This window comes from Trachypithecus francoisi, unplaced genomic scaffold (assembly GCF_009764315.1).
Source record: "Trachypithecus francoisi isolate TF-2019V2 unplaced genomic scaffold, Tfra_2.0 Lachesis_group5, whole genome shotgun sequence".
In the NCBI taxonomy this organism is placed as follows: domain Eukaryota; kingdom Metazoa; phylum Chordata; class Mammalia; order Primates; family Cercopithecidae; genus Trachypithecus; species Trachypithecus francoisi.
Genome location: NW_022681470.1, coordinates 35,858,606 through 35,882,727, shown reverse-complemented (window position 1 = coordinate 35,882,727; position 24,122 = coordinate 35,858,606). Strand labels below are relative to the sequence as shown.

The 24,122-nt window shown below is 39.2% G+C and overlaps 1 protein-coding gene across 8 annotated transcripts in view; it reads left to right on the top strand.

Moving 5' to 3' along the window:
* Window positions 1-24,122, top strand: part of ABL2 (ABL proto-oncogene 2, non-receptor tyrosine kinase) — a 134,340-nt gene that overhangs the window by 77,501 nt on the left and 32,717 nt on the right. For 2 of the 8 annotated variants that reach the window (XM_033200583.1, XM_033200581.1), the window contains exons 2-3: window positions 21,542-21,604; window positions 23,431-23,601. In XM_033200583.1, the coding sequence (XP_033056474.1) occupies window positions 21,542-21,604; window positions 23,431-23,601 (234 nt within the window). Of the gene's footprint in view, window positions 1-14,993; window positions 15,145-21,541; window positions 21,605-23,430; window positions 23,602-24,122 lie in introns of those variants that run through there. The other 6 variants (XM_033200584.1, XM_033200582.1, XM_033200591.1 and 3 more) reach the window with 5 other exon arrangements.

The following is a 24,122-nucleotide window of genomic DNA, read 5'->3' as shown; positions in this document are numbered from 1 at the left end:
TTAAGTATCCCTTATTTGAAATGCTTAGGACCAAAAATGTTTTGAATTTTGGATGTTTTTCAGATTTTGGAATATTTGCATGCCAGTTCAGTATCCCTATTTTTTTTTTCTTTTTGAGACAGAGTCTTCCTCTGTCACCCAGCCTGGAGTGCAGTGGCATGATCTTGGCTTACTGCAACCTCTGCCTTCTGGGTTCAAGTGATTTTTCCTGCCTCAGCCTACCGAGTAGCTGAGATTACAGGCACACGCCATCACGCCCAGCTAAGTTTTTGTATTTTTAGTAGAGACCAGGGTTTCACCATGTTGGCAAGGCTGGTCTCGAACTCCTGACCTCACGTGATCAGCTTGCCTCAGCCTCCTGAAGTTCTGGGATTATAAGTGTGACCGTGCCCAGACAGTATCCCCTAATTTGAATATCCAAAATCCTAAATGCTACAGTGAACATTTTCCTTGAGTGTCATGTCCACAGAAAGTTTCAGATTTTGGAGCATTTTAGGTTTTTGGATTAAGAATACTCAACCTGTATTGTTAGTGGTGGTGGAGTTAAAGCAGAGTTTTTGCTGCCCCGTGATTTTTACTTCTCATAAATTAAGCCAGTGATAATAGTGAATTTTATTATGCGTCATTCACTGTTTAATACTGACAGAGCGTATTTATTTATTTATTTAGAGACAGAATCTCACTCTGTTGCCCAAGCTGGAGTGCAGTGGTGCCATCTCGGCTCACTGCAGCCTCTGTTTCCCTGGTTCACACAGTTCTCCTGTGTCAACTTTCCAAGTGACTGGGACTATAGGTGCCGCCACCATGCCCAGCTAATTTTTGTGTGTGTGTGTTTTTTTGTTTTTTTTTTTTTTTTGAGACAAAGTCTGGCTCTGTTGCCCAGGCTGGAGTGCAGTGGCGCCATCTCGGCTCACTGCAACCTCCGCCTCCTGGGTTCACACCATTCTCCTGCCTCAGTCTCCTGAGTAGCTGGGACTACAGGCGCCCGCCACCACGCCCGGCTAATTTTTTGTATTTTTAGTAGAGACGGGGTTGCTCTGTGTTAGCCAGGGTGGTCTTGATCTCCTGACCTTGTGATTTGCCCGCCTCGGCCTCCCAAAGTGCTGGGATTACAGGCATGAGCCACCGCGCCCGGCCTTTTTTTGTGTGTTTTTAATAGAGACAGGGTTTCGTCATTTTGACCAGGATGGTCTTTGAACTCCTGGCCTCAAGTGATCCATCCTCCTTGGCTCCCAAAGTGCTGGGATTACAGGTGTGAGCCACCGTGCCTGGCCTAGTAGAGTTTTATTAACTAAAATATGTAATGAAAATTTTCCAGTGCTTTTGTAACTTCTGTGTTAGTGTCGCTTGAAGCTGGAGAAAAATGGTGTTCACCAGTGAAAGCACAGGGACTGAATCCTGAGCATGCTTTTATAGATTATTTGAGCAACAACAAAACTATATTAGTGTGTCCTAAACCAAAATTTTGTAATTTGAAGTATGGTTTTTTCCTTCTTACTTCTAACACTCATCCTATATGGACGATCAGAATTCTATTGCTTTGGGTAGCCAGTAGCTGCTGAAATAAGAGTAGTGAATAGGTGCTTTGTTTCTCTTGGTTAAGGCAATTTGAGTTCAGCCAGCAGGAAATGGCTTGCAGCCATTACCCAAATATAAATAGGGAGTGTATATACATGTAGACATACCTCTTCATAAATATTGGAGAACTAGCTCTGCAGGTCTGAAACAAGAAGAACCTGTTTTGTTTTTGTTTTTGTTTTTAACATCATATGAAAAACGTATTACATTAGTACATTATCTACAGTGCGGTGACAGGTGTGCTGAAAGAATAAGGTTAGGGAAACTTTATAAGAAATATTTCCTAATGAATACCCACACATACATTGTCTTTTTTGGTGAGATGATTGTGAGGTGAGCCATATATTGGGGAAGATTTTTGTTCAGCTCATCTTTTTTTTTGAGGAGAAACCAAAGGGAAGGACACTGTCTATTCAATTTTTGGTCCAAATAAGCTACTTCCAAGAGGAGATGGAAATTGTCCAGTCATACTAGAGGGAAAGTTATATTTTTTTGGATGGATTCTAAGTTCTGGCATGAACTGTATAAATTTTTTTTTTTTTTTAATTGAGATGGTGTCTCGCTCTGTCTCCCAGACTGGAGACAGTGGCCTGATCTTGGCTCATTGCAACCTCCTCCACCTGAGTTCAAGTGATTCTCATGCCTCAGCCTCCCGAGTAGCTGGGACTAAAGGTGCATACCACCACACCTGGCTAATTTTTTTGTATTTTTAATAGAGACAGGGTTTCACCACATTGGCCAGGCTGGTCTCAAACTCCTGATCTCAGGTAATCTGCCTGCCTCGGCCTCCCAAAGTGCTGGGATTACAGGTGTGCGCCACTGCGCCCGGCCGAGCTGTATAAATTTTAAAAGTTGTTTCCTGAGTCATTGTGCATCCACTTTGGAAAAATTAGTGATTACTCTGTTGCTGGGAGTAAATGGCAGACATTTCCAGTTTCCTTTGATGAAATGGATTGTTTGGTAAGCACATGCACATCATTCTGATTAGTCTCTTAGGTTTAACTCTTAAATGTCATCACATGTATAGGCAGATAAATCAAGATCAGCCCACTTTGGGGCCTGGCTGTTTTCAAAGTCTTCGCCAGAAGATAAGAAAAGGAGTTCTTTTTGTACCACTCTCTATTGCATTAGAGAGGCAGCCTGGTATAGTGAAAAGAGCGTGAGCTTTGGAATTAGAAAAGACCTAGGATTTCGAATCCTGGTTTCACCAACTAGCTCTGGGACTTGAACAAGTTAATTGACATTTCCAAGTATTTGTAAGTTGTGATAATAATGCCTGTCTTTCAGGGCTGTAGGTAATGATGTTATAAATTACAGTATATCAAAAGTACTTGGGGCTGCTATGTGCAAGGTACAGTGATTAAATACAGAGGAAAATCCATGATTATATTGTCAAATGCTAACAGCTGTTTAAAGATGAGTCTTTCCCAAATGTGAATACCGTAATAATTATCTGAGAACAACTGTACCTTCAATAAGGCAAATAATAATCTAATAAATAATGAGAAGGGATGCTATTAAGGAGATGATATTAAGAGGTTCTTTTGGCCAGAACACAAGGATTCCTATGTTCTACCCTAGGTCAGTCCTTCAGCCAGTATTGTGTTTCAAGAATGAAATCTGCACGTGGTACTAAGCAAGGCAGAATTACACTTTCTGTCATCATCAGCAGTAGGTTTGGCCTCAAGCCCCAGTGAAGAAACATAATTGGTTAGGACCGAATTGGAGATCTTACCTTTCTAGTTGCATGAAAGGGCCATATTTCTAATAAGAGGCAGGAGGAAAACACAGTAGACACAATATGTGGCTCAGTCAGTTTCCGAATGTAATAAATTATAGCAAGTCCTCCATTTCCTTGAGGATAGAGTAGAAAGACAAGATCCTGATTGATCCTTGTGAGAAGAATGAAGAGCTGGGTGAGGAGAGAGGAGATGTGAAACATCTCTTCCATAGAGACCAACACGTAATTAAGTGTAACATTTAAAAATTACAAACTTATTGGAATAAATTTCTGAAATATTTAAACTTCGAAAACTTTGCTATTTGACTTGAGGAACTTGTGGGGATTATTTATACTTTTGGACAGTTGGTTTTTGGCCATAATGTGATAGATGAATGTTGTAGCAGTTCAGGCAAGGAAATAATGAGGAGCTGAATTAAGATAGTGGTACAAAATGAAGAGGAACAGCTGGATTTGAGAGATTTAAGAGGTATGATTCATAGGATATACTTATAGAGCGAATTAGGGAAGAAAGAGGACTCTAGAATGATCATGATGTTTCTGGGTTGTATGCCTGGATATGCCATTAGCAACAAAACACACACATGTACATGTACATAAAACAGAAGAGAAACAAACCAGGAGTAGGAACAAAATGGATATTTGTTGCCTTTAGGATATCCAAAAGTACCTACTTATCCATAGGCTATAGGAATCAAGCAATCTGTTAATCAGGAAAGTGTTCTGGGCTGGTGACATTTGGAAGCTATGGTAGGTTGAAAAGTACCCCCTCAAAAGATCCATGTTCTAATCCGTGGAACCTATGAATGTTACCTCTCATGGCAAAAATAAAGTTGGGGGTGGGGGAAATTTGTGGTCTTTACATGTGATAGGGAGCTTATCCTGGATTATTGAGTTGAACCCTAAATGCTATCATCACGTATGACAGAGGGAGATTTCACACACGCATAGGAGAAGGCAATGTGAACCTGGAACAGAGAGAGATTTGAAGATCCTGCCCTTGACAATTGGAGGGATTACAAGCCAAAGAATATTGGCAGCCACTAGAAGCTGGAAGGGGCAAGAAATGGATTCTTCTTGGACTCTCCCACTGACACCTTTATTTTGTCCCAGTGTTGCTCATTTCAGACTTCTGGCCTCCCAAACTATGAGAGAATGCATTTCTGTCGGGGTAAGCTATCTAGTATATGGTTATAGCAGCTGCAGAAAACTAATACAGGAACCAGTAGCCTAGAGTTTATAATTAAAAGAATTGGGTGTGAATGACTTCACCTAGGGAGGATGCATGAAATGAACAGGAAAGAGTAATGAGGTTAGACATTTGTTATCTGGCACCATCCAGAAATGTATTCTTCTGGATTAGAAAGTATTTCAGAAAATGAGTATGGAATCTTATAATTATTGCCACTCTTTTCATTGATAAAAATGTTTTTGAATGCTAATAATTTCTTTTTTTTTCTGTAAAATGTTGAGCGATGTTTAGTACTTCTGAATTCATATCCTTAATGGAAATACCTCACTTACATTCTAGTCTTGTTCTTGCAACTCTTTCTTTGATATCTGGGTGTTACTTTATATTCATTTTGCTCCAAACCAGAGATTTAATATTTGTTTCCTTTCCTATATTCTTTATTTCCAGATAATTTTCAAATCCCTTCTCCAAAAGATTTCTTGAATCTGTCTATTCTCCATTCTGTGGCCAGGCCCTTTATCATCTCACTTTAGTTTTCTGCAGCATACTTTTAGTTATTCTCTGCAACTTCAGGTGGTCTATGAGAAGTCTTATAGATCAGTATTGTTTAAATAGCACACTGTGCTACTACTACTCACAAACCTAGAATGATTCCTTGTTGCTTACTGTGATAAGTCTGAGTTCTTTGGTCTGAATGTCAAGAACATGTCATTTGGCCCACATATATTTCACCTTATTTACTTACACACACACACACAATGCACACAAACACATGCAGTCATCTCTCTAATCAGGCCAAATTCATCATGCAAAAAACTCAGTGAGCTGGATTAAGGAATATACCACCTGAGCTCCTCTTCAGGGATTTCATTTCTGAAGGTTCACAGGAAATGTAACAAGATGAAGAAATGGTTTACTAAAAATACTCTCAGAGAAAGTATTTTATGTAGCTTTGGGAAATATTTTCATAAGCAGTTTGGGCTAGTGTGTGAGACCACCAAAGGACATGCCAAACTGACACTTGAGGTCAGTAATTCTGATTAACTGCAGGGATTTTAGCTGAGTCAAGACTCCAAGTTAGGGACAGAGGTGAATTCTTCAGGACCGGAACAGAGGTATAATGTAAACTTCAGGCTTCTCCCTGAGTAAATGTTGAACACACATTGGTATTGGTTTGAAGAAGTATTAATTATTAGCCTACCCAGGTTTCCACATCTTGATCTGGCCTTGAATTTGGACTACCTTTCCCCACCATGTCTTTGTTTATGTTGTTTTTTTCTGCTTAGAAAAATGTGCTCTTCCTTTATCTGTAATAGAAGACTTAGAATCCAGTAGGTTGATATCTATGGTTATATAATCAGAAAAGGCTCCTACTCTACCAGGAGCAAATGGTGTATGGTTTGGATAGGTATGGAGCATGCACTTTCAGCGGGGATGATAACAACTTAGATATTTACAATGGTTTGTGATCCTCCAAAGCTCAATGCTACACTAAAAAATTTTATCGTTTCAGCATTTAATTTCTCGTTAGGGAGAAATTGAATTAAAATCAATGAATTATATTTAAATTTAATTTTATTCCATGGAGTAATGGTTATGAAAAAAAAAAAAGCTGAGTAACATTGATGTAGAAAAAGAGAAAAGTGCTGTTACAGCTTTTACTTTTTGTGGTAAGAAGTCTCATACGTACTGAATTTTTAAAATGAGTTAATCCTTTTTTTTGTTATTAGCAAAGCACTTTGCTGACTTCATTGGAAGCATTCATTCTGTACCTATAGAAACTTGAGAAAAAATACATAAAAACAGGGTGTATAAATTATAGTAAATATAGTATAGAGGATGTCCCATTGTTAGTATAACAATTGCTGTTTTAGGCAATGGGTGCTTTGAGCTTAGGCAAAGGAAGAGATTACTTGATCTAAAATGACCAGAGGTCAGGTTCACGGAGAATCTAGGAACTGAAACTATACCTTGAAAGAAATACAGGATTTAAATACACAGAGGGGGAGAATAAGCATAGTTGTGATTAAAACACCATCTTGATTTTTTGTGAATGTGAGTGTATGAGAGGTAGGGAACTATCCTCTTTAACTATAGTCATATCTTGGAGATATTGCAAGTTTGGTTTCACACCACTGCAGTGAAGTGAGTATCACCATAAAATGAGTCAAACAATTTTTTTTTGTTTTGTTTCCCAGTGCATATAAAAGTCGTGTTTGTGCTATACTGTGGTCTACCAAGTATGTAATTAGCATTATGTCTGTTAAAAAAGGACATGCCTTAATTAAAAAATACTTTATTGCTAAAAAGTGCTGATGATCATCTGAGACTTTAGCAAGTTGTTTTTTTGGTGCAAGGCCTGGCCCCAACGTTGATGGCTGCTGAGATCGGGGTGGTGGTTGCTGAAAGTTGGGAAGTTGGGGTGGCTGTGGCAATTTCTTAAAATAAGACAACAATGAAGTTTACCAAATCCATTGACACTTTCTTTCATGAAAGATTTCTCTGTACAATGCAGTGCTTTTTGATAGCATTTTACCTACAGTAGAACTTCTTTGAAAATTAGAGTCAATCCTCTCAAATCCTGCTGCTGTGAACTAAGTTTATGTAGTAGTCTAAATTCTTTGTCATAATTCAACAGTATTCCCAGCATCTTCACCAGAAGTAGATTCCATCTCATGAAACCACTTTCTCTGCCCACTCATAAGAAGCCACTCCTCATCCGTTCAGGTTTTATCATGAGATTGCAACAATTGAGTCACATCTTCAGACTCCACTTGTAATTTCTAGTTCTGTTGCTTTTTCCACCACATCTGCAATTACTTTCTCCCCTGGAGTCTTGAACTCCTCAAAGTTATGCATGAGGATTGGAATCAACTTATTCCAAACTCCTCTTAATGTTGCTGTTTTGACCTCTTCCCATGAATGATGAATGCTCTTAATAGCATCTAGAATGGTAGATCCTTTCTAAAAGATTCTCAATTTATTTTAACAGATCCATCAGAGAACTCATTATGGCAGCTATTACTGTACAAAATGTTTTGTTTCGTTTTTGAGGTGGGATCTTGCTTTGTTGTCCAGGCTGGAGTGCAGTGTGCCATGGCTCACTGCAGTTTTGACCCGGACTCAAGTGATCCTCCCACCTCAGCCTCCCTAATAGTTGGGACTACAGGTATGCGCCACCATGCCTGGATAATTTTTAAAAAAAAATTTTTTTTTTTTTTTTTTTTTTGATGTAGATGGGGTCTCATTATGTTGCCCAAGCTGGTCTTGAACTCCTGGCCTAAAGCAGCCCTCCCACCCCAGCCTCCCAAAGTACTGGGATTGCAGGCATAAGACACCATGCCTGGCCCAAAATGTATTTCCTAAGTAATAAGACTTGAAAGTTGAAATTACTCCTTGATTTATGGACTGCAGAATGGATGTCGTGTTCACAGGCATGAAAACAATGTTTCATTAAACGTGCCAGGTGACCAAGTGCATTATCAATGAGCAGTAATATTTGGAAAGGAATCTTTTTTATTCTAAGCTGTAGGTCTCAACAGTGGGCTTAAAATATTCACTAAACCATGCTGTACATGGATGTGCTCTTATCCAGGCTTCGTTGTTCCATTTATAGAGCGTAAGTGGAGTAGAGTTAGTGTAACTCTTAAAGGTCCTAGGATTTTCAAAATGGTAAATGAGCATTGACTTCAGTTTAAAGTCACCAGCAACATTCACCCCTAACCAGAGAATCAACCTGTCCTTTGAAGCTAGACATTCTCCTCTCTAGCTATGAAAGTCCTAGATGTCATCTTATTCCAATTGAAGGATGTTTCATCTACACTGAAAATCTGTAGTTTAGTGTGGCCACATTCATCAGTGATCTTAGCTAGATTTTCTTATTTGCTGCAGCTTCTAAATCAGCACTTGCTGCTTCACCTTGCACTTTTATGTTAAGGAGATGGCTTCTTTTCCTCAAATCTCGTGAAACAACCTCTGCTAGCTTCAAACTTTTCTTCTGCAGCTTCCTTACCTCTCTCAGTCTTCACAGAATTGAAGAGAGTTGGGGCCTTGCTCTGGATTAGGCTTTGGTTCTGGTCTGCAGACCACTCAGATTTTCTCCATTATCAGCAATAAGGCTGTTGTTTCACTTTCTTAACATGTTTGGGTTTACTAGAGTAGCACTTTTAATTTTCTTTAGGAACTTTTCCTTTGCATTCACAACTTGGCTAACTTGTATGAGAGACATCGTTTTTTAGCCTATCTCAGCTTTTGACATTCTTGCCCACTGAACTTATTCCTTTCTACTTTTTGGTTTAAAGTTAGAGACATGCAACTCTTCCTTTCACTGGAACACTTAGAGGCCATTATAAATTGGTCTAATTTCTTTTCTTTTTTACTTTTTTTTTTTTTTTCCAAGACGGAGTCTTGCTCTGTTGCCTAGGTTGGAATGTGGTGCAGTGATCTCAGCTCACTGCAACTTCTGCCTCCCAGGTTCAAGCAATTCTACTGCCTCAGCCTCCTGAGTAGCTGGAATTACAGGTATGCGCCACCACGCCCAGCTCATTTTTGTATTTTCAGTAGAAACGGGGTTTCACCGTGTTGGCCAGGCTGGTCTCGAACTCCTGATCTCGTGATCCGTCCACCTCAGCCTCCCAAAGTGTTGAGATTACAGGTGTGAGCCACTGCGCCCAGTTTGGGCCTAATTTTAATATTGTTGTGTCTCAGGGAGTAGGGAGGCTTGAGGAGAGGGAGTGAGACAGGGAAACAGCTGATCAGTGGAGTGGTCATGATTAATTTTGCTGTCTCATATGGCACAGTTTGTGGCACCCCAAAACAATGACAGTAGTCAAAGGTCACTGATCACAGATCACCATAATAAATATGATAACAATGAAAAAGTTTGAAATATTGTGAGAATTACCACAAGGTGACACAGAAACATGAAGTGAGCACTTGATGGAAAAATGGTGCTGGCCAGGTGCAGTGGTTCACACCTGTAATACCAGCACTTTGGGAGGCCGAAGTGGGCAGATTGCTTTGAGCCAGGAGTTGGAGACCAGTCTCGAACATGGTGAAACCACTTCTCTACAAAAAATACAAAAATTAGCTGGGTGTGGTGGCACACGCATGTGGTCCCAGCTACTCAGGAGGCTAAGGCTGGAGGATTGCTTGAACCTGAGAGGTGGAGGTTGCAGTGAGCTGAGATCACTCCACTGCACTCCAGCCTGGGCAATAGAGTGAGACTTTGTCTCAAAGAAAATGAAAAAAGAAAAGAAAAATGGTGCTGATAGACTTGCTCAATGCAGGGTTGCCACAAACCTTCAATTTGTGAAAAACACAGCATCTGCAAAGCACAGTAAAGCAAAGAATAATAAAACAACATGTACTTATACTATTATTGACTAACCTAAAGAGAGTTAGTCTTGCAAAAGTTGAGGCCCCTCTATTGCTTTTTTTTAAAAAGTTTATAGATTTGGAGGGTACAAATGCAGTTCTTCCATGGGCATATTGTCTAGTGGTGAAGTCTGGGCTTCTAGTATAACCATCACCTGAATAGCATACATGACATGGGACCCAATAGGTAGTATTCCGCCTTTTGCAGTCTCCAAAATATATTATTCCATTCTGTAGGTCCATGTGTACCCATTGTTTAGCTCCCACTTACAATGAGAACATAGAGTTTTTGGCTTTCTGTTTTTGAGTCATTTTACTTAGGATAATGACCTCCAGTTCCAACCGTGTTGCTGCAAAATACATGATTTTATGCTTCTTTATGGCTAAGTAGTATTCCGTGGTATATCTGTACCATATTTTTAAAAATCCAGTCATCTATTGATGGGCACTTAGGTTAATTCCATGATTTTGCTTTTGTGAATAGTGCTGCAATAAATACATGGAGTGCAAGTGTCTTTTTGATAGAATGATTTCTTTTCCTTTGGGTAGATACCCAGTAGTGGGATTGCTGGAAGTATAGTTCTACTTGTAGTTCTTTGAGAAATCTCTATATTTTCCATAGAGGTTGTGCTAACTTACATTTCCACCAACAGTGAATAAGTGTTCCCTTTTCTCTGCATCCTTGCCAACATCTGTTGGTTTTTTTTTTTTTTTTAAATAGTGGCCATTCTGACTGGTGCAAGATTATATCTTACTGTGGTTTTAATTTGCATTTCTTTGATGAGTGATTTGACCATTTATTCATATGTTTATAAGCCACCTATATGTCATCTTTTGGAAAATGTCTGTTCATGATCTTTGCCTACTTTTTTTTTTTTTTAAAGACAGGATCTGGCTCTGTCATGTGGGCTGGAGTGCAGTGGCGTGATCTTGGCTCACTACAGGCCATCTCTGGGCTGATAAGAATCTATAGTTGTCACCAGTAAAGGAGAATTTGTATCCTGTCTTTAGGTAGAAAAGCAAGAGGATATGGAGAGATTTTCCCCTATTCATTGCTTTAGGCTCAAAAATAATTTTTATGTCAGAGACAGATTTTGGGGTGATATATCTTTTTCCTTTCCTTTTTCCTCATGGCAGAAGGCAAAGGAGAAGCAGGCACCTTCCTCATAGGGTGGCAGGATGGAGTGAGTACAAGCAGAGGAAATGCCAGATGTTTATAAAATCATCACATCTTGTGAGACTCACTATCACGAGAACAGCATGAGGAAAAATGCCCCCATGATCCGATTACCTCCGCCTGGTCCCGCCCTTGACACGTAGGGATTTATGGGGATTACAATTCAACATGAGATTTTGGGTAGGGACACAGCCAAACCATATCACTTGGGTCTCAAACCCAAGATATCTCATTATATATATGCAAATATTCCAAAATCTGAAAAAATTTAAAACCTGAAACACTTCAGGTCTCAAGCATTTTGGATAAGGTATACTCAACCTGTACTACTGCTGCTTCTGAGTGAATTACATGGCCATCTATCCAGTTACAGTAAAGCCTAAAACCTGGCAGCCTTTGTTTATTTTCTCTTCCTCTCTTATGTTATATCCAAGTAATCTTTAAGCCCCATTGATTCCCTCTTCAAACCATATCGTTAAGTTCTTCCACTTTTCTTTGTCTCCACTGCCACCATCCTATTCTTAGCCGACATGATCCCATTGCTGAACTTCTGCATAGTTTTCTGCTTCTCATTTGGTTCTCAATGTAATTCTTTTTTTTTTTTTTTTCATATAATAATGGTCTTTTAAAAAATGGAAATCAGCAGCCTGGCCAACATGGCAAAACCCTGTCTCTACTAAAAATACAAAAATTAGCCAGGCATGGTGGTGCACACCTTGTAATCCCAGCTACTCAGGAGGCTGAGGCAGGATAATCACTTGAACCTGGGAGGGGGAGAGTGCAGTGAGCCAAGATCATGCCACTGTACTCCAGCCTGGGAGACAGAGCAAGACCCTGTCCAAAAAAAAAAAAAAAAAAAAAAAAAAGATCAAACCATGTGGCCACCCTGCTTAAAACTGGTCACTGGATTTCCATTGTACTTGGAATAGAATCCTAAATCCTTAAGCACTTGATTTGGCCACCCCCTGTCTACCTTACTTTGTTTCATGCTCATCTTCTGACTTCCTTAACAGTAGCCACACTTCTTATTTCCTGTACCTACCGGGTTCTTTTCCTGCCTCAGGGTTTTTGCATTGCACTTGCTACATTCTCTACTCAGAATGCCCCCGCTGGTCCTCATCTTTGCTTAGATTCTTCTTTTGCTTCTGGCCTTAGTTTGTCACATTCATTAAAGTAATGCACTTTCCTACCTCAACCTATTAGAGATTTGAAAAAACTCTTAATTCTCTTTTGAAAAGTACTTATTTTTAAGTAAAAATATGTTATTAACGTAATGGGTTTATTGTTATTTTAGAATTAATATATATTCAGATTTCTCAGTAAAAATGTCAGGTTTAATTTCAAATATGGTAAATACTGATAGCTATAACAAACAGGCCGGGCGCGGTGGCTCAAGCCTGTAATCCCAGCACTTTGGGAGGCCGAGACGGGCAGATCACGAGGTCAGGAGATCGAGACCACCCTGGCTAACACGGTGAAACCCCGTCTCTACTAAAAATACAAAAAACTAGCCGGGCGAGGTGGCGGCGCCTGTAGTCCCAGCTACTCGGGAGACTGAGGCAGGAGAATGGCGTGAACCCGGGAGGCGGAGCTTGCAGTGAGCTGAGATCTGGCCACTGCACTCCAGCCTGGGTGACAGAGTGAGACTCCGTCCCAAAAAAAAACAAAAAACAAAAAAAAAAACACAAAAGGCCTTTGGAGACCTTAATAATTTTAATTTTTAGTTATGACAAAGTATCACAGAATTTACTATTTTAACTATTCCTAGATGTACAGTCCAGTAGGATTAAATATATTCATAATGTTACATAGCTACCCATTTGCAGAACTAGACTTCCAGAACTAGAAAAATTCTAAATATTTCATGTAAGTAGAATTATATAATATTTGCCTTGATATGTCTTGCTTATTTAACTTAGCATCATATTTTCAAGGCCCATCTACATTGTAGCATATATCAAAATTTCATTCTTTTTATGGCTAAATAATATTTCATTACATGTATAGGCCACCTTTTGTTTATCCATTTATCTCCTCTTTATTCCAAATTATGATATAAGTAATTGAAAATGTAACTACTAATTATTGGTAATTTAAATAGAAGATTCATTGATTCAGTAGTAAGTCATATAGTATAGAGTCTACATATGGATATTGAAGATCCTTTCCCATACATTTTTTTCTATAATCTGGAGAATGAGATATTCAATCTGGTATTTGAAATTCTTAGTCATAATTGTGGTTACCTTTAGTCATCTAACTCTTTATTTGTCCCTTGATGTTGAAAGTACTGGCTTTATAAAGGGTAATTTTATTGAAAACATAAGCTTTATTATTTTACATAGTTAATAATTACCTACATTAAAGTTATTCTTTCTCTAATAAGGTTAAGTTACCATTTTATTTTTCAATTTTCTCTAAGGCTGTTTCAGTCCTGTCATCCTATTATCTTACCCTGTTACTTTTATTGATCTAGAACAGGCTGGTACATATTAGGTGTTTAATAAATATTTATTGAGTGAATGAGTTCTCAGTTACACAGTTAAACACCCTTTTTTTTGAGACGGAGTCTCACACTGTCACCCAGACTGGAGTGCAGTGGCGCGATCTCGACTCACTGCAAGCTCCACCTGCTGGGTTCACGCCATTCTCCTGCCTCAGCCTCCCGAATAGCTGGGACTACAGGTGCCCACCACCATGCCCGGCTGATTTTTTGTATTTTTAGTAGAGACAGGGTTTCACCGTGTTAGCCAGGATGGTCTGGATCTCCTGACCTTGTGATCCACCCGCCTCCGACTCCCAAAGTGCTGGGAGTACAGACGTGAGCCGCTGTGCCCGGCCTACAAACACTCTTTAATGTTATTTATGTAGATTATACATTAAAGTCATCTGTTATTTGTAGGTTTTGCTAGTTTAATTCTCACAAGTACTATCATTTTTAGGTTTTTAAATTTTATTTAACTTTGTTCCTGTTTATTAACAAATATTGGACTTTTTACTTTAAAAACTTTTAACACTCAGGCTGGGCATGGTGGCTCACGCCTGTAATCCCAGCACTTTGGGAGGCTGAGGCAGGTGGATCACGAGGTCAGGAGTTTGAGACCAGCCTGGCCAACATAGTGAAACCCCGTCTCTTCTAAAATTACAAAAAATTAACTGGGCATGGTGGCGGGCACCTGTAATCCCAGCTACCTGGGAAGCTGAGGCAGGAGAATTACTTGAACCCAGGAGGTGGAGGTTGCAGTGAGCTGAGATCGCGCCACTGCACTCCAGCCTGGGCCACAGAGCAAGACTCTCTCTCAAAAAAAAAAAAAAAAAACTATAAATAAATAAATAAACTTTTAACACTCAAAAGTTTTCAACACTGTATTGCTATGTTTTTAACCTTTATTACACTGTAGAGCCAAATTATTAGCAAAAGCAGTTATTTCTTGGCTTCTGTGCTTGTGAATCAGATCACAGCTATTTCTTTGACTTTGGCTTTGTGGTTTCTTGAACTATTTAAGTGATGTAAAAGATGAGTCTTGTTAGGCGTTTCCTTTCTTTTAAAAGTGTATTTCGTGTTTTATTGTAAACAGGTTTTCTCCAAGGAAACTTTTCTCTATAATCTCACCTCATCATCTCCCTATAAAAGAGAGAGATATTAATTTCTACATTATTTTATTATTAGGCTGTTTGTTGTATATATGTATGTTGGTTTTTATTTTACTTCTATTTTAAAAGTATTCCCAGAGATTTTGAAGTAACTCCATCTGACTCAGTCTTTTGTGGATTACTGGAAATGTTCCTTTAGGTCACTCTCCACCCACTTTGGGAATTGTGAATGCTCTACCATTTTATTGGTTCCCTCTGGCCACTGAGTACATGAGTAAATGTCACATGCATGTGGTATTGCTTGTCAGAGAATGGAATTCTAAGACTTCCTCTTTACACAGAACAGTTTAACTTTTGTGCTTCTGGGCGGAGGTATGGTCCTTGGGACAGTTCTCCTTCCACCTAATAGTTATGGCAGAGATCAGGACACTTCACTTTGCTGCCTGTGCACTGAGGCCTCAGAGTCTGCTCTACCCGACATGACAGGTATGGTTCAGAGTTGATAGTTTCGGGAAGGCTTGATAACCACATTAATCAAGTGTGAATGAAGATTTCAAAAAATTCATCTTATCTACTACTGTTTTTTGTCTTCATTCTTGGTCAGTGAAAGTTTGTGTGGTTTCTTGGGGGAATATCTCATAGTAGGATCTCAATAAATACTTACTGAATGGAAGAATGTATGGATAATATGTAATATTTTGTAATAGTAAGATACAGATGTGAAGAACTTAAGCTATATTGAAAACTGTTGAATAATTTACCTTACATAATTTTTAAAAGAAGTTATTAAAACTTATTAGCTTCTTAGAGAATATACAGTCAGATAAAAAAGAATTCTGGCAAGATAAATGTTTATAAAATACTTGAAAATGCCTAAACTGAAAATTTTTAATATTAATTTCTCCAATTACTACCTGACAAATTTCTAATTAAACTGATAAAACTTATTGAATGACTAATTGGTGAAAAGTGTTTTTAATACAATTAAACATTAAGCTTAGGAATTTTCTCAGTTTGAGTTTTATTATTTTGGGTTTTAACTTTTTTAATCATGATAATTTACTTTGTACAAGTGGCTATTCTGTTTTGCTTTATTTTTGTTGTAGCCTGCAAATGTAGCAATAGAAAAAAAAAATGTCTTTTCTTAATTGTGATAATATATTTCTGTTAGCTAGGTTCTTTACATGAGTGAAAATCAGTCTTCTCTTATCCCATCTTAAGTCTCTGATCTACCTCTATAGCAGCGAATAATGGAAGATTAGTTAACTTGATATCTAAGTTACCTAATTTATAGTAGTCATTTCATTTTGTTCAAAAATAAACCATTCTCAGCCCACACACTTGCATTTGGGTGTGTACAGTACATCTGAATCATCTAGGCATGTCTGTCTTAATCAATGAAGAAAGTGACATAGACTATAGCTACTGGGTAACACTGTGACATTTACTTGCTCTTCCCACAGGCTTTTGTTTTCTTTTGTTTTTACCTTTATCCCTTGTTCCCCCTCATTTAGTTTCTTTACTCTTTATGATTCAAAATATGTTCCTTCTTAGCTTCAGAAAAATGTTAGGATATTTTTCTCTTTGGAAAAGTTTTCCTTTTGTTTGGTGCTAATGGGTAGAATGGTGTTTAAGTGGATATCCTGTGCAGACAGATTGTGCAGGAAATTGACCCTAAGTTATTTGAGAACAAAAGAGGAGTGGGAAGAAGGAAGAAAGGAAGGAAATAAGATCTTTTGACTCAACCCAAAAGACTGTAAAACCAGAGATGGGAAGAAGGGAAATGGGGAATAAAAAGGATTATTTTCTAAGTTGTGGTTCTTTTAGTACTTTGGCCTAAAAAATTACTTAGTTATTACTTTGCATATTTCAGAAATATAATATTGTTTGGCCTGTATATATCTTTTAAATTTACATAAAATTGTGCTGTAGATCTCATTCTGTTTTCTCCTTTTGTCAGATAACACAACTTTCAGGAAGTTGACTTGTCTTTAAGAGTCATCTTTTGGATTCAGAGTTCCCCCTTATTATAAACATGTCCTTGAGTATTGACAGTCTGTCACTCTACTGTCATCAGTGCAGAATTCCTATTAATCTAATTTTTTTTTTTTAAAGCAGGGTTTTGTTCCATTGCCCAGATCAGAGTGCAATGTGTGATCTTGGCTCACTGCAGCCTCAACCTCCCAGGCTCAGGCAATCCTACCTCAGCCTCCTGGGTAGCTGGGACTACAGTTGTGTGCCAGTATGCCCAGCCAATATTTAATGTTTTTTTTTTTCCTCTTTTTGAGACTGAGTCTTGCTTGTCACCCAAGTTGGAGTGCAGCAGTCTGATCTCAGGTCACTGCAACCTCCGCCTCCCGGGTTCAAGCAATTCTCCTGCCTCAGCCACCCGAGTAGTTGGGATTACAGGCTCCTGTCACCACGCCCAGTCAGGGTTTTGCCATGTTGGCCAGGCTGGTCTCGAACTCCTGACCTCAGGTGATCCACCTCGGCCTCCCAAAGTGCTGGGATTACAGGTGCGAGTCACCATACCTGGCCCAATTTTTAAATTTTTTATAGTGATGAAGTCTCATGTTGTTGCCCAGCTGGTCTTGAACTCCTGGCCTCAAGCGATCCTCCTGCCTTGGCTTCTCGAAGTGCTGAGTCTATAGGCATGAGCTGCTGTGCCTGGCCTGTGTTCATCCAGTTTAAATGTTTATCTAATTTTAAGTCTGAAACCTTGCCTGACTCTAGAGTTTTGTTTTATATTCTGTCCTTTCAGAGCATCCTCTGTGAGTGAGTACGTTTACATAGTTCATTCATTCAGCAAATCTTTTTTGAGAGCCTGTTATATGTAGGCACTGTTCTGGAGTCACTGTTCAGTGAACAAAACAGACAAAAATCCTAGTCCTCATAAAACTTACATTTTAGCAGGGAGACTTAGATACATGAATATAATAATAAATAAGTAAATTATATAATATGTTTGGTGGTAAGAGGTATGGAGGTAAAATAAATCAGGAAAGGAGTCAGTGGGGGATGTGAGAGTGTCATCAAGAATAGATGTACTTTAAAACAGAATAATCAGAGAATGCCATAAAAAGAAGGTAACATTTGGTGAAATGTCATGGGGAAGAGTGTTTTAGGCAGAAGGAAAAGCCAGTGCAAAGGTCCTGAGGCAGAAGTGTGCCTGCTTTGTTCAAGCAATAGCATTGATGTCAGTGGCCAGAATGAGGTAGAGGAATAGTAGCAGGAGATGCTGGGCAAGACCAGTTGTGAAAAGGACTTTGCAGGCCCTTTAAGGATTTTGCCTTTACTGTAAAATGGGGAGCCTTTGAAGAGTCTTGAACGGCGGAGTAGCAATCTGACTTATGCTCTGATAGATGGCTGGTATGTTGAGAATAAACAGTAGGGAACAAGCATGGAAGCATGGAAATCAGGAGTCTAGTGAAATAATCTCCTCAGTGGTTCCAACCTTTTTGGCATCAGGGACCAGTTTCATGGAAGTCAGTTTTTTCACAGACTGGGGTGGGGAGCAGTGGTTTCACATGAAACTGTTCCACCTCAGATCATCAGGCATTAGATTATCCTAAGGAGCATTCAACCTAGATGCCTTGCATGAGCAGTTCACAGTAGGTTTCGGCTCCTGTGAGAATCAAATGCCTCCACTAATCTGCCAGGAGGTGCAGCTCAGGTGGTAATGCTTGCTGGCCCACTGCTCACTTGCTGCTGCGTGACCCTGTTCCTAACAGGCCACAGACCAATACCTGTCTGTGGCCCAGGGGTTGGGGACCCCTTATCTAGATGATGGTGGTCATGAAGTGGTACTGAATGAGAAGTGGTTAGATTCTGGATGTATTTTTGAAGGCAGTGCCAATAGAATTTCTGAGTGGATTGGATGTTGTATGTGAGAGCAAGAAAGGAGACATAAAGGATTCCATGGTTTTTGGCCTCAACATTTGAAAAGATGGAATTGCCAATAACTGAAATGAGGAATTCTGTGAGAGAAACAAATTTGGAGGGAAGCATGGATGATAGTTTTGCATATTGAGTCCCAGTGGTGTTATTAGTGATTTCTCATCTTTATACTCTGAAGCCCAGCACAGTGCCTTGCATGTGGTAGTCACTCCAATTACTAGGGGCTTCTTTTTCCCCAATAAACATTTAAAATAATTAAACAGGCCGGGCGTGGTGGCTGGTGCTTGTAATCCCAGTACTTTGGGAGGCTGAGACAGGTGGATCGCTTGAGCTCGGGAGTTTGAGACCAGCCTGGACAACATGGCGAGACCTTGTCTCAATAATAATAATAATAATAATAATAATTAAACAATATCTGACAACCGTTGGAAAACTCTTCTAAACTGGCAACATATTGGAGCTTGTAGAGCCCCCTGGGTCATTCTCCAGGGCTGTATTCAAAGTAACTGAATTATCAGCATGACTAATATCCAGGCAGGGGGCAGGTTTCATAGTGAGGTTTAATGCTGTGTGCTTAAAACACCCCAGCTGTTTTCAGAAATACAAGAAATCTTAAGTTGCACTGTGGATTCCCTGAGTGTCCATCCTGAGAGCTTGGGCTGTTCCAGATGCAGCAGGCGCTGACATGGGAGGAGCTGGCACCACCTGACACCAGAGGGGTTCGTGGAGGCGTCAGTTTAATTAATCATCCTTCTTAAACTTGCTGTTGATGTAAGGCACCCGGTCCAGAATTGGCCTCCAGTCAGTGACCCACACCAGCCCCACAGTGCCCATGGCGCCCCTTATGTCCACTGTGGGAATCCGGTTCTTGGCCAGCTCCTGGTTGTGTGAGCCCAGGAAGCTGCTCAATATTGCATCACCGTCTTCACCCTCCGGGTGATCAAATTACTGTTTTGTAAACTTTAATATACTGAGTTTCACAAAATAAGGTATAACTATATGACATTTGCTGGTTTTGTCCTGCTTATCACTATTTGGCTTCTGCTTATTACTATTTCTAACTTGGTTATTGATATTACCAAAGTTCTTTTTACTGTTGAGTTTTTATCTTATAATTTCAAACAAGGGGAACTTTTCCTGTACTACAAAGAATTAAATATATTTAAACTGTTTGATGATCATTAAACAGAGTATTTATAAAACATTGTAATTAATGTGTTACCAGTGTCACTGGCAAAAAAAAAAATATATATATATATATATATATATATATGTATATTTAAGTGTGGATTATGGAGTGTTCAGTAATGGATGCTATTAATATGGATATTTTCTGTACTTTCTTGGCATTTTTTTTATTTAATAAAGGATTGGCATTGTATAGCCTGGTGGAAATTCTGCTAGAGTAGATAGTTTTTGCATAGGAATAAAGACATATATGATATATGCAACCAGTTTGAAGAATGTTTTTTGCAATATGGATTTTTGTTGATTTGATCATCCCAAATTGGCTATCTTGGCATAGAATACAGCTGTTCCCATTCACTATAATTCTGTATTTAAATAAGGAGCAACATAACTACTTTAACTCTTCATGATGTCAGAACATTTCTTTAAGTTTATCATAGTATTCTTAATGTAAAACAAAATTGAATTAACTGGAATTTTAAATATATATTCTTTTTGAGAGAAGGGAATATGAAACTCTGAAACTGTTTGGAGAATTACAGAGCCAAAACTACAACAGGAATTTCTGTGTGTTTATCATGTAGAAGTTATGAAGCCTTTTTTTTTTTTTTAAGACAGGGTTTCACTCTGTTACCCAGGCTGGAGTACGGTGGCAATCTCAGCTCACTGTAACCTCCACCTCCCAGGCTCAAGCGGTTCTCCTGCCTCACCCTTCCAGGTAGCTGGAATTATAGGCATGTGCCACCAGGCCTGGCTAATTTTTCTATTTTTAGTAGAGATGGGGTTTTTCACCATGTTGGTCAGGCTGGTCTCAAACTCCTGACCTCAGGTAATCCACCCCCTCTCCCCGGTCTCCCAAAGTGCTGGGATTACAGGCCTGAGCCACCGCGCATGGCCAAAGCCAATTTTAAAGCATTGTTTGATGTGATTTTAAGATTAAGATACATCTTGTTTCCTGTCACTTATATGTTTGTGTAATTTGGGCATTTGTTTAGCTAACAGTTATTAAACACATATTATGTAACTTTTGGTAGGAAAAGAATACCATTCCAGATACAAGGAACATGTTATGGTGTTTGGGGAAACATACGTAGAATGTATTAGTAATACAGGGATAAAGATAGAGTATTAAGGCAGCAACTGTGATGCTTTTGACATCACAGAGGGAAGGTGCAGTATCCCCCATTATCCACAGTTTTGCCTTAAGCAGTTTCAGTTACTGGTACTCCACCCCAGTCTGAAAGTATTAAGATATTTTGAGGGAAAAAGAGAGATGCCACATTCACATACATTTTATTACAATATATTGTTATATTACAATATATTGTTATAATTGTTCTATTTTATTGTTGATCTCTTACTGAGCCTAATTTATAAATTAAATTGTATCATGGTTATGTATGTATAGGAAAAACATAGTATATAGTGAGTTTGGTACTATCCTGATTTTAATCATCCACTGTGGGTCTTGGAATATACTCCTCATGGATAAGGGGAACTACTATAAATTGGAGCTGAGTATTACAAGTAGAAATCAACCAGTAAAAAGAAAAGTGGGGTGAGAACCCATTCCAGTTAGTCTGGACTGTGTGACCCAAAGCCAGAAGGTGAGAAGCAACATGGTGTATATTAAAGTTTACAATCTGAGATATGGAGTGGGGAGAGGCAAAGCTGGAGGAGTAGGTAGAGATCTGATCATGAAAGGCCTTTGAAGGCCATGAAAAGGAGACTTTAGCTTGATGTTAAACTATTGAAGAAGCTTAAGAAAAGTGACGTGGTCAATTTTTTTCTTAAATAGATCACTTTGCCAGCTGTGTGGAGGATGGATTTGAGGGAGACAAGACTGGAGGCAGTAGTCCAGGTGAGAGATGTTGAGATGTTGTGGATTTGAACTAAGGCATTGGCAGTAGAGATGGAGAACAGGGAGTGGATCTGAAAATAAATGGAACCACAAATTCAAGTTTTTTCCTTTCATATATGATGAAACCCTTTTTATATTAAAAATAAGTCGGCCTGGCTGGGTGTAGTGGCTCACGCCTCTAATCCCAGCACTTTGGGAGGCCAAGGCAGGAGGATCACAAGGTCAGGTTCAAGACCAGCCTGGCCAACATGGTGAAATCTTGTCTCTACTAAAAATACAGTACTTAGCTGGGCTTGGTGGCATGCACCTGTAATCCCAGCTACTCGGGAGGCTGAGGCAATAGAATTGCTTGAATCTGGGAGACAAAGGTTGCAGTGAGCGGAGATTGCACTAGTGCATTCCAGCCTGGGCAACAAAATAGGACTTCATCGCAGTGGGGGAGTGGGGGCTTGGGGGGTGGGCATGGGTGGGGAATAAGTTGGCTGAGTGCAGTGGCTCACACCTGTAATCCCAGCATTTTGGGAAGCCGAGGCGGGTGAATCGCCTGAGATCAGGAGTTCGAGATCAGCCTGGCCAACGTGGTGAAACCCCGTCTCTACTAAAAATACAAGAAAATTAGCTGAGTGTGGTGGCGGGTGCCTGTAATCCCAGCTACTTGGGAGGCTGAGGCAGGAGAATCACCTGAACTCGGGAGGCGGGGGTTTCAGTGAGCCGAGATAATGCCATTGCACTCCAGCCTGGGCAACAAAAGCGAAACTCCATCTCAGAAATAATAATAATCATAATAATAATAAGTGGAGGATAGAGAGACATAAAAATGTTGTTATATGACATAGACATTTGGATAGTTTGCCTTTGTAGACAGGCACTAAAAACAGTCTGATCAAGAAAATCGATACTGGAAAAACTGTTTTTTGTGTAATCAATCTGGGCTGTGAGAAACAGGTGATCTTTAAGATGGTATAGGGATCACCTGTGCTATGTACTATAAATAAATTTAGAAACTGTAAAGTCTTGAGGAAAAAACACGTCATGAAAGGCTTGGACCACATTGAATAGAAACTCAATAAATGCCCAATGATAGTGATATTTTCTAGGCTGTTCAATTAAGTTATTGATATTTACAAAAAAATCACTGCTCAGGTAAACAAAATAATGTTTAAAAATGTCATTCAGGCTGGGTGCTGTCATGTTTCTTTTGTTTTTTTTTTTAAAACAAAAGAAGATTATTTTTTGCCATGTTGGCCAAAACAAGATTATTTTTCTAAAAGCACTTTTTAAATAATTTTTTCTATACTTAGAGGGCCTGAATTTATACAATATTACCTAATTCTGAAAAATAATCCCTGTTGTCTTTTCTACAGTTTGTTTTCTGTGGAGAGAGAAAGGGAATAAGGATAGTTTGGATGGACTTGTAAGAAACTTATAATCATTTCTTCCTTAAAACTACAACCACCACTATAACAAAATATCCTATATGTTTTATAAAGTTAGTAACCATTTCTCTTTGAGATTCTTTTTTCCATTTTGAGAAAACTGCGTTTCCTATTAGTTTATGTCTGATTTTGGTGAGTGCATATAAAGCACGGCTAAACTCTCATTTTGTGATCTTTTCTCTGACTACCTTGTTACATTTTTAACAAGTAAATTGCTTCCTCATGCTTAGGAGAGACAGTGCCTATTTACTCATTCTTCGTAACACTTTATACTGTGCAGTTCTTTCCTACTCTGGAGCCAGCAGCTGAAATACTGTGTATATACTGAATTCAAACAATGTTTTGCTGTTGAACTCACCATGAATTTTCTTCCCTTCTTATGTCTTTCAGAAGCTTTGCATCGTCCCTATGGTTGTGATGTTGAACCCCAGGCACTGAATGAAGCTATCAGGTGGAGCTCCAAGGAGAACTTGCTTGGAGCCACCGAGAGTGACCCTAATCTCTTCGTTGCACTTTATGATTTTGTAGCAAGTGGTGATAACACACTCAGCATCACTAAAGGTGAGGTTTCTATGTAACATCCTTTCACTTTTCAGTTTTCATTATTGATTAAGAGATAAAGGGGCCTGGCCAGGCTCGATGGCTCACACCTATAATCCCAGCACTTTGGGAGACTGAGGCGGGCGGATCACCTGAGATTAGGAGTTTGAGACCAGCCTAGTCAACATGGCAAAACCCGTCTCTAATAAAAATCTGAAAAAAATTAGTTGGGCATGGTAGCACATGCCTGTAGTCCCAGCTACTCGGGAGGCTGAGGCATGAGAATTGCTTGAACTCGGGAGTCAGAGGTTGCAGTGAGCTGAGATCACACCACTGCACTCCAACCTGGGTGACAGAGTGAGACTCCATCTCAAAAAAAAAAAAAATCCTGAAATACATTTTTCGCTCCCAGCAGTGGTTTTCATACATTCAGAAGGCAAGAATAAGCTTAGGCAGACTAGCAAATCAGTTCAGGTACACAAGGATAATGTCCCCATAATCCTATTTCTTTCTCGTAAAAGTTACTTTTTTGCCCTTGCCCT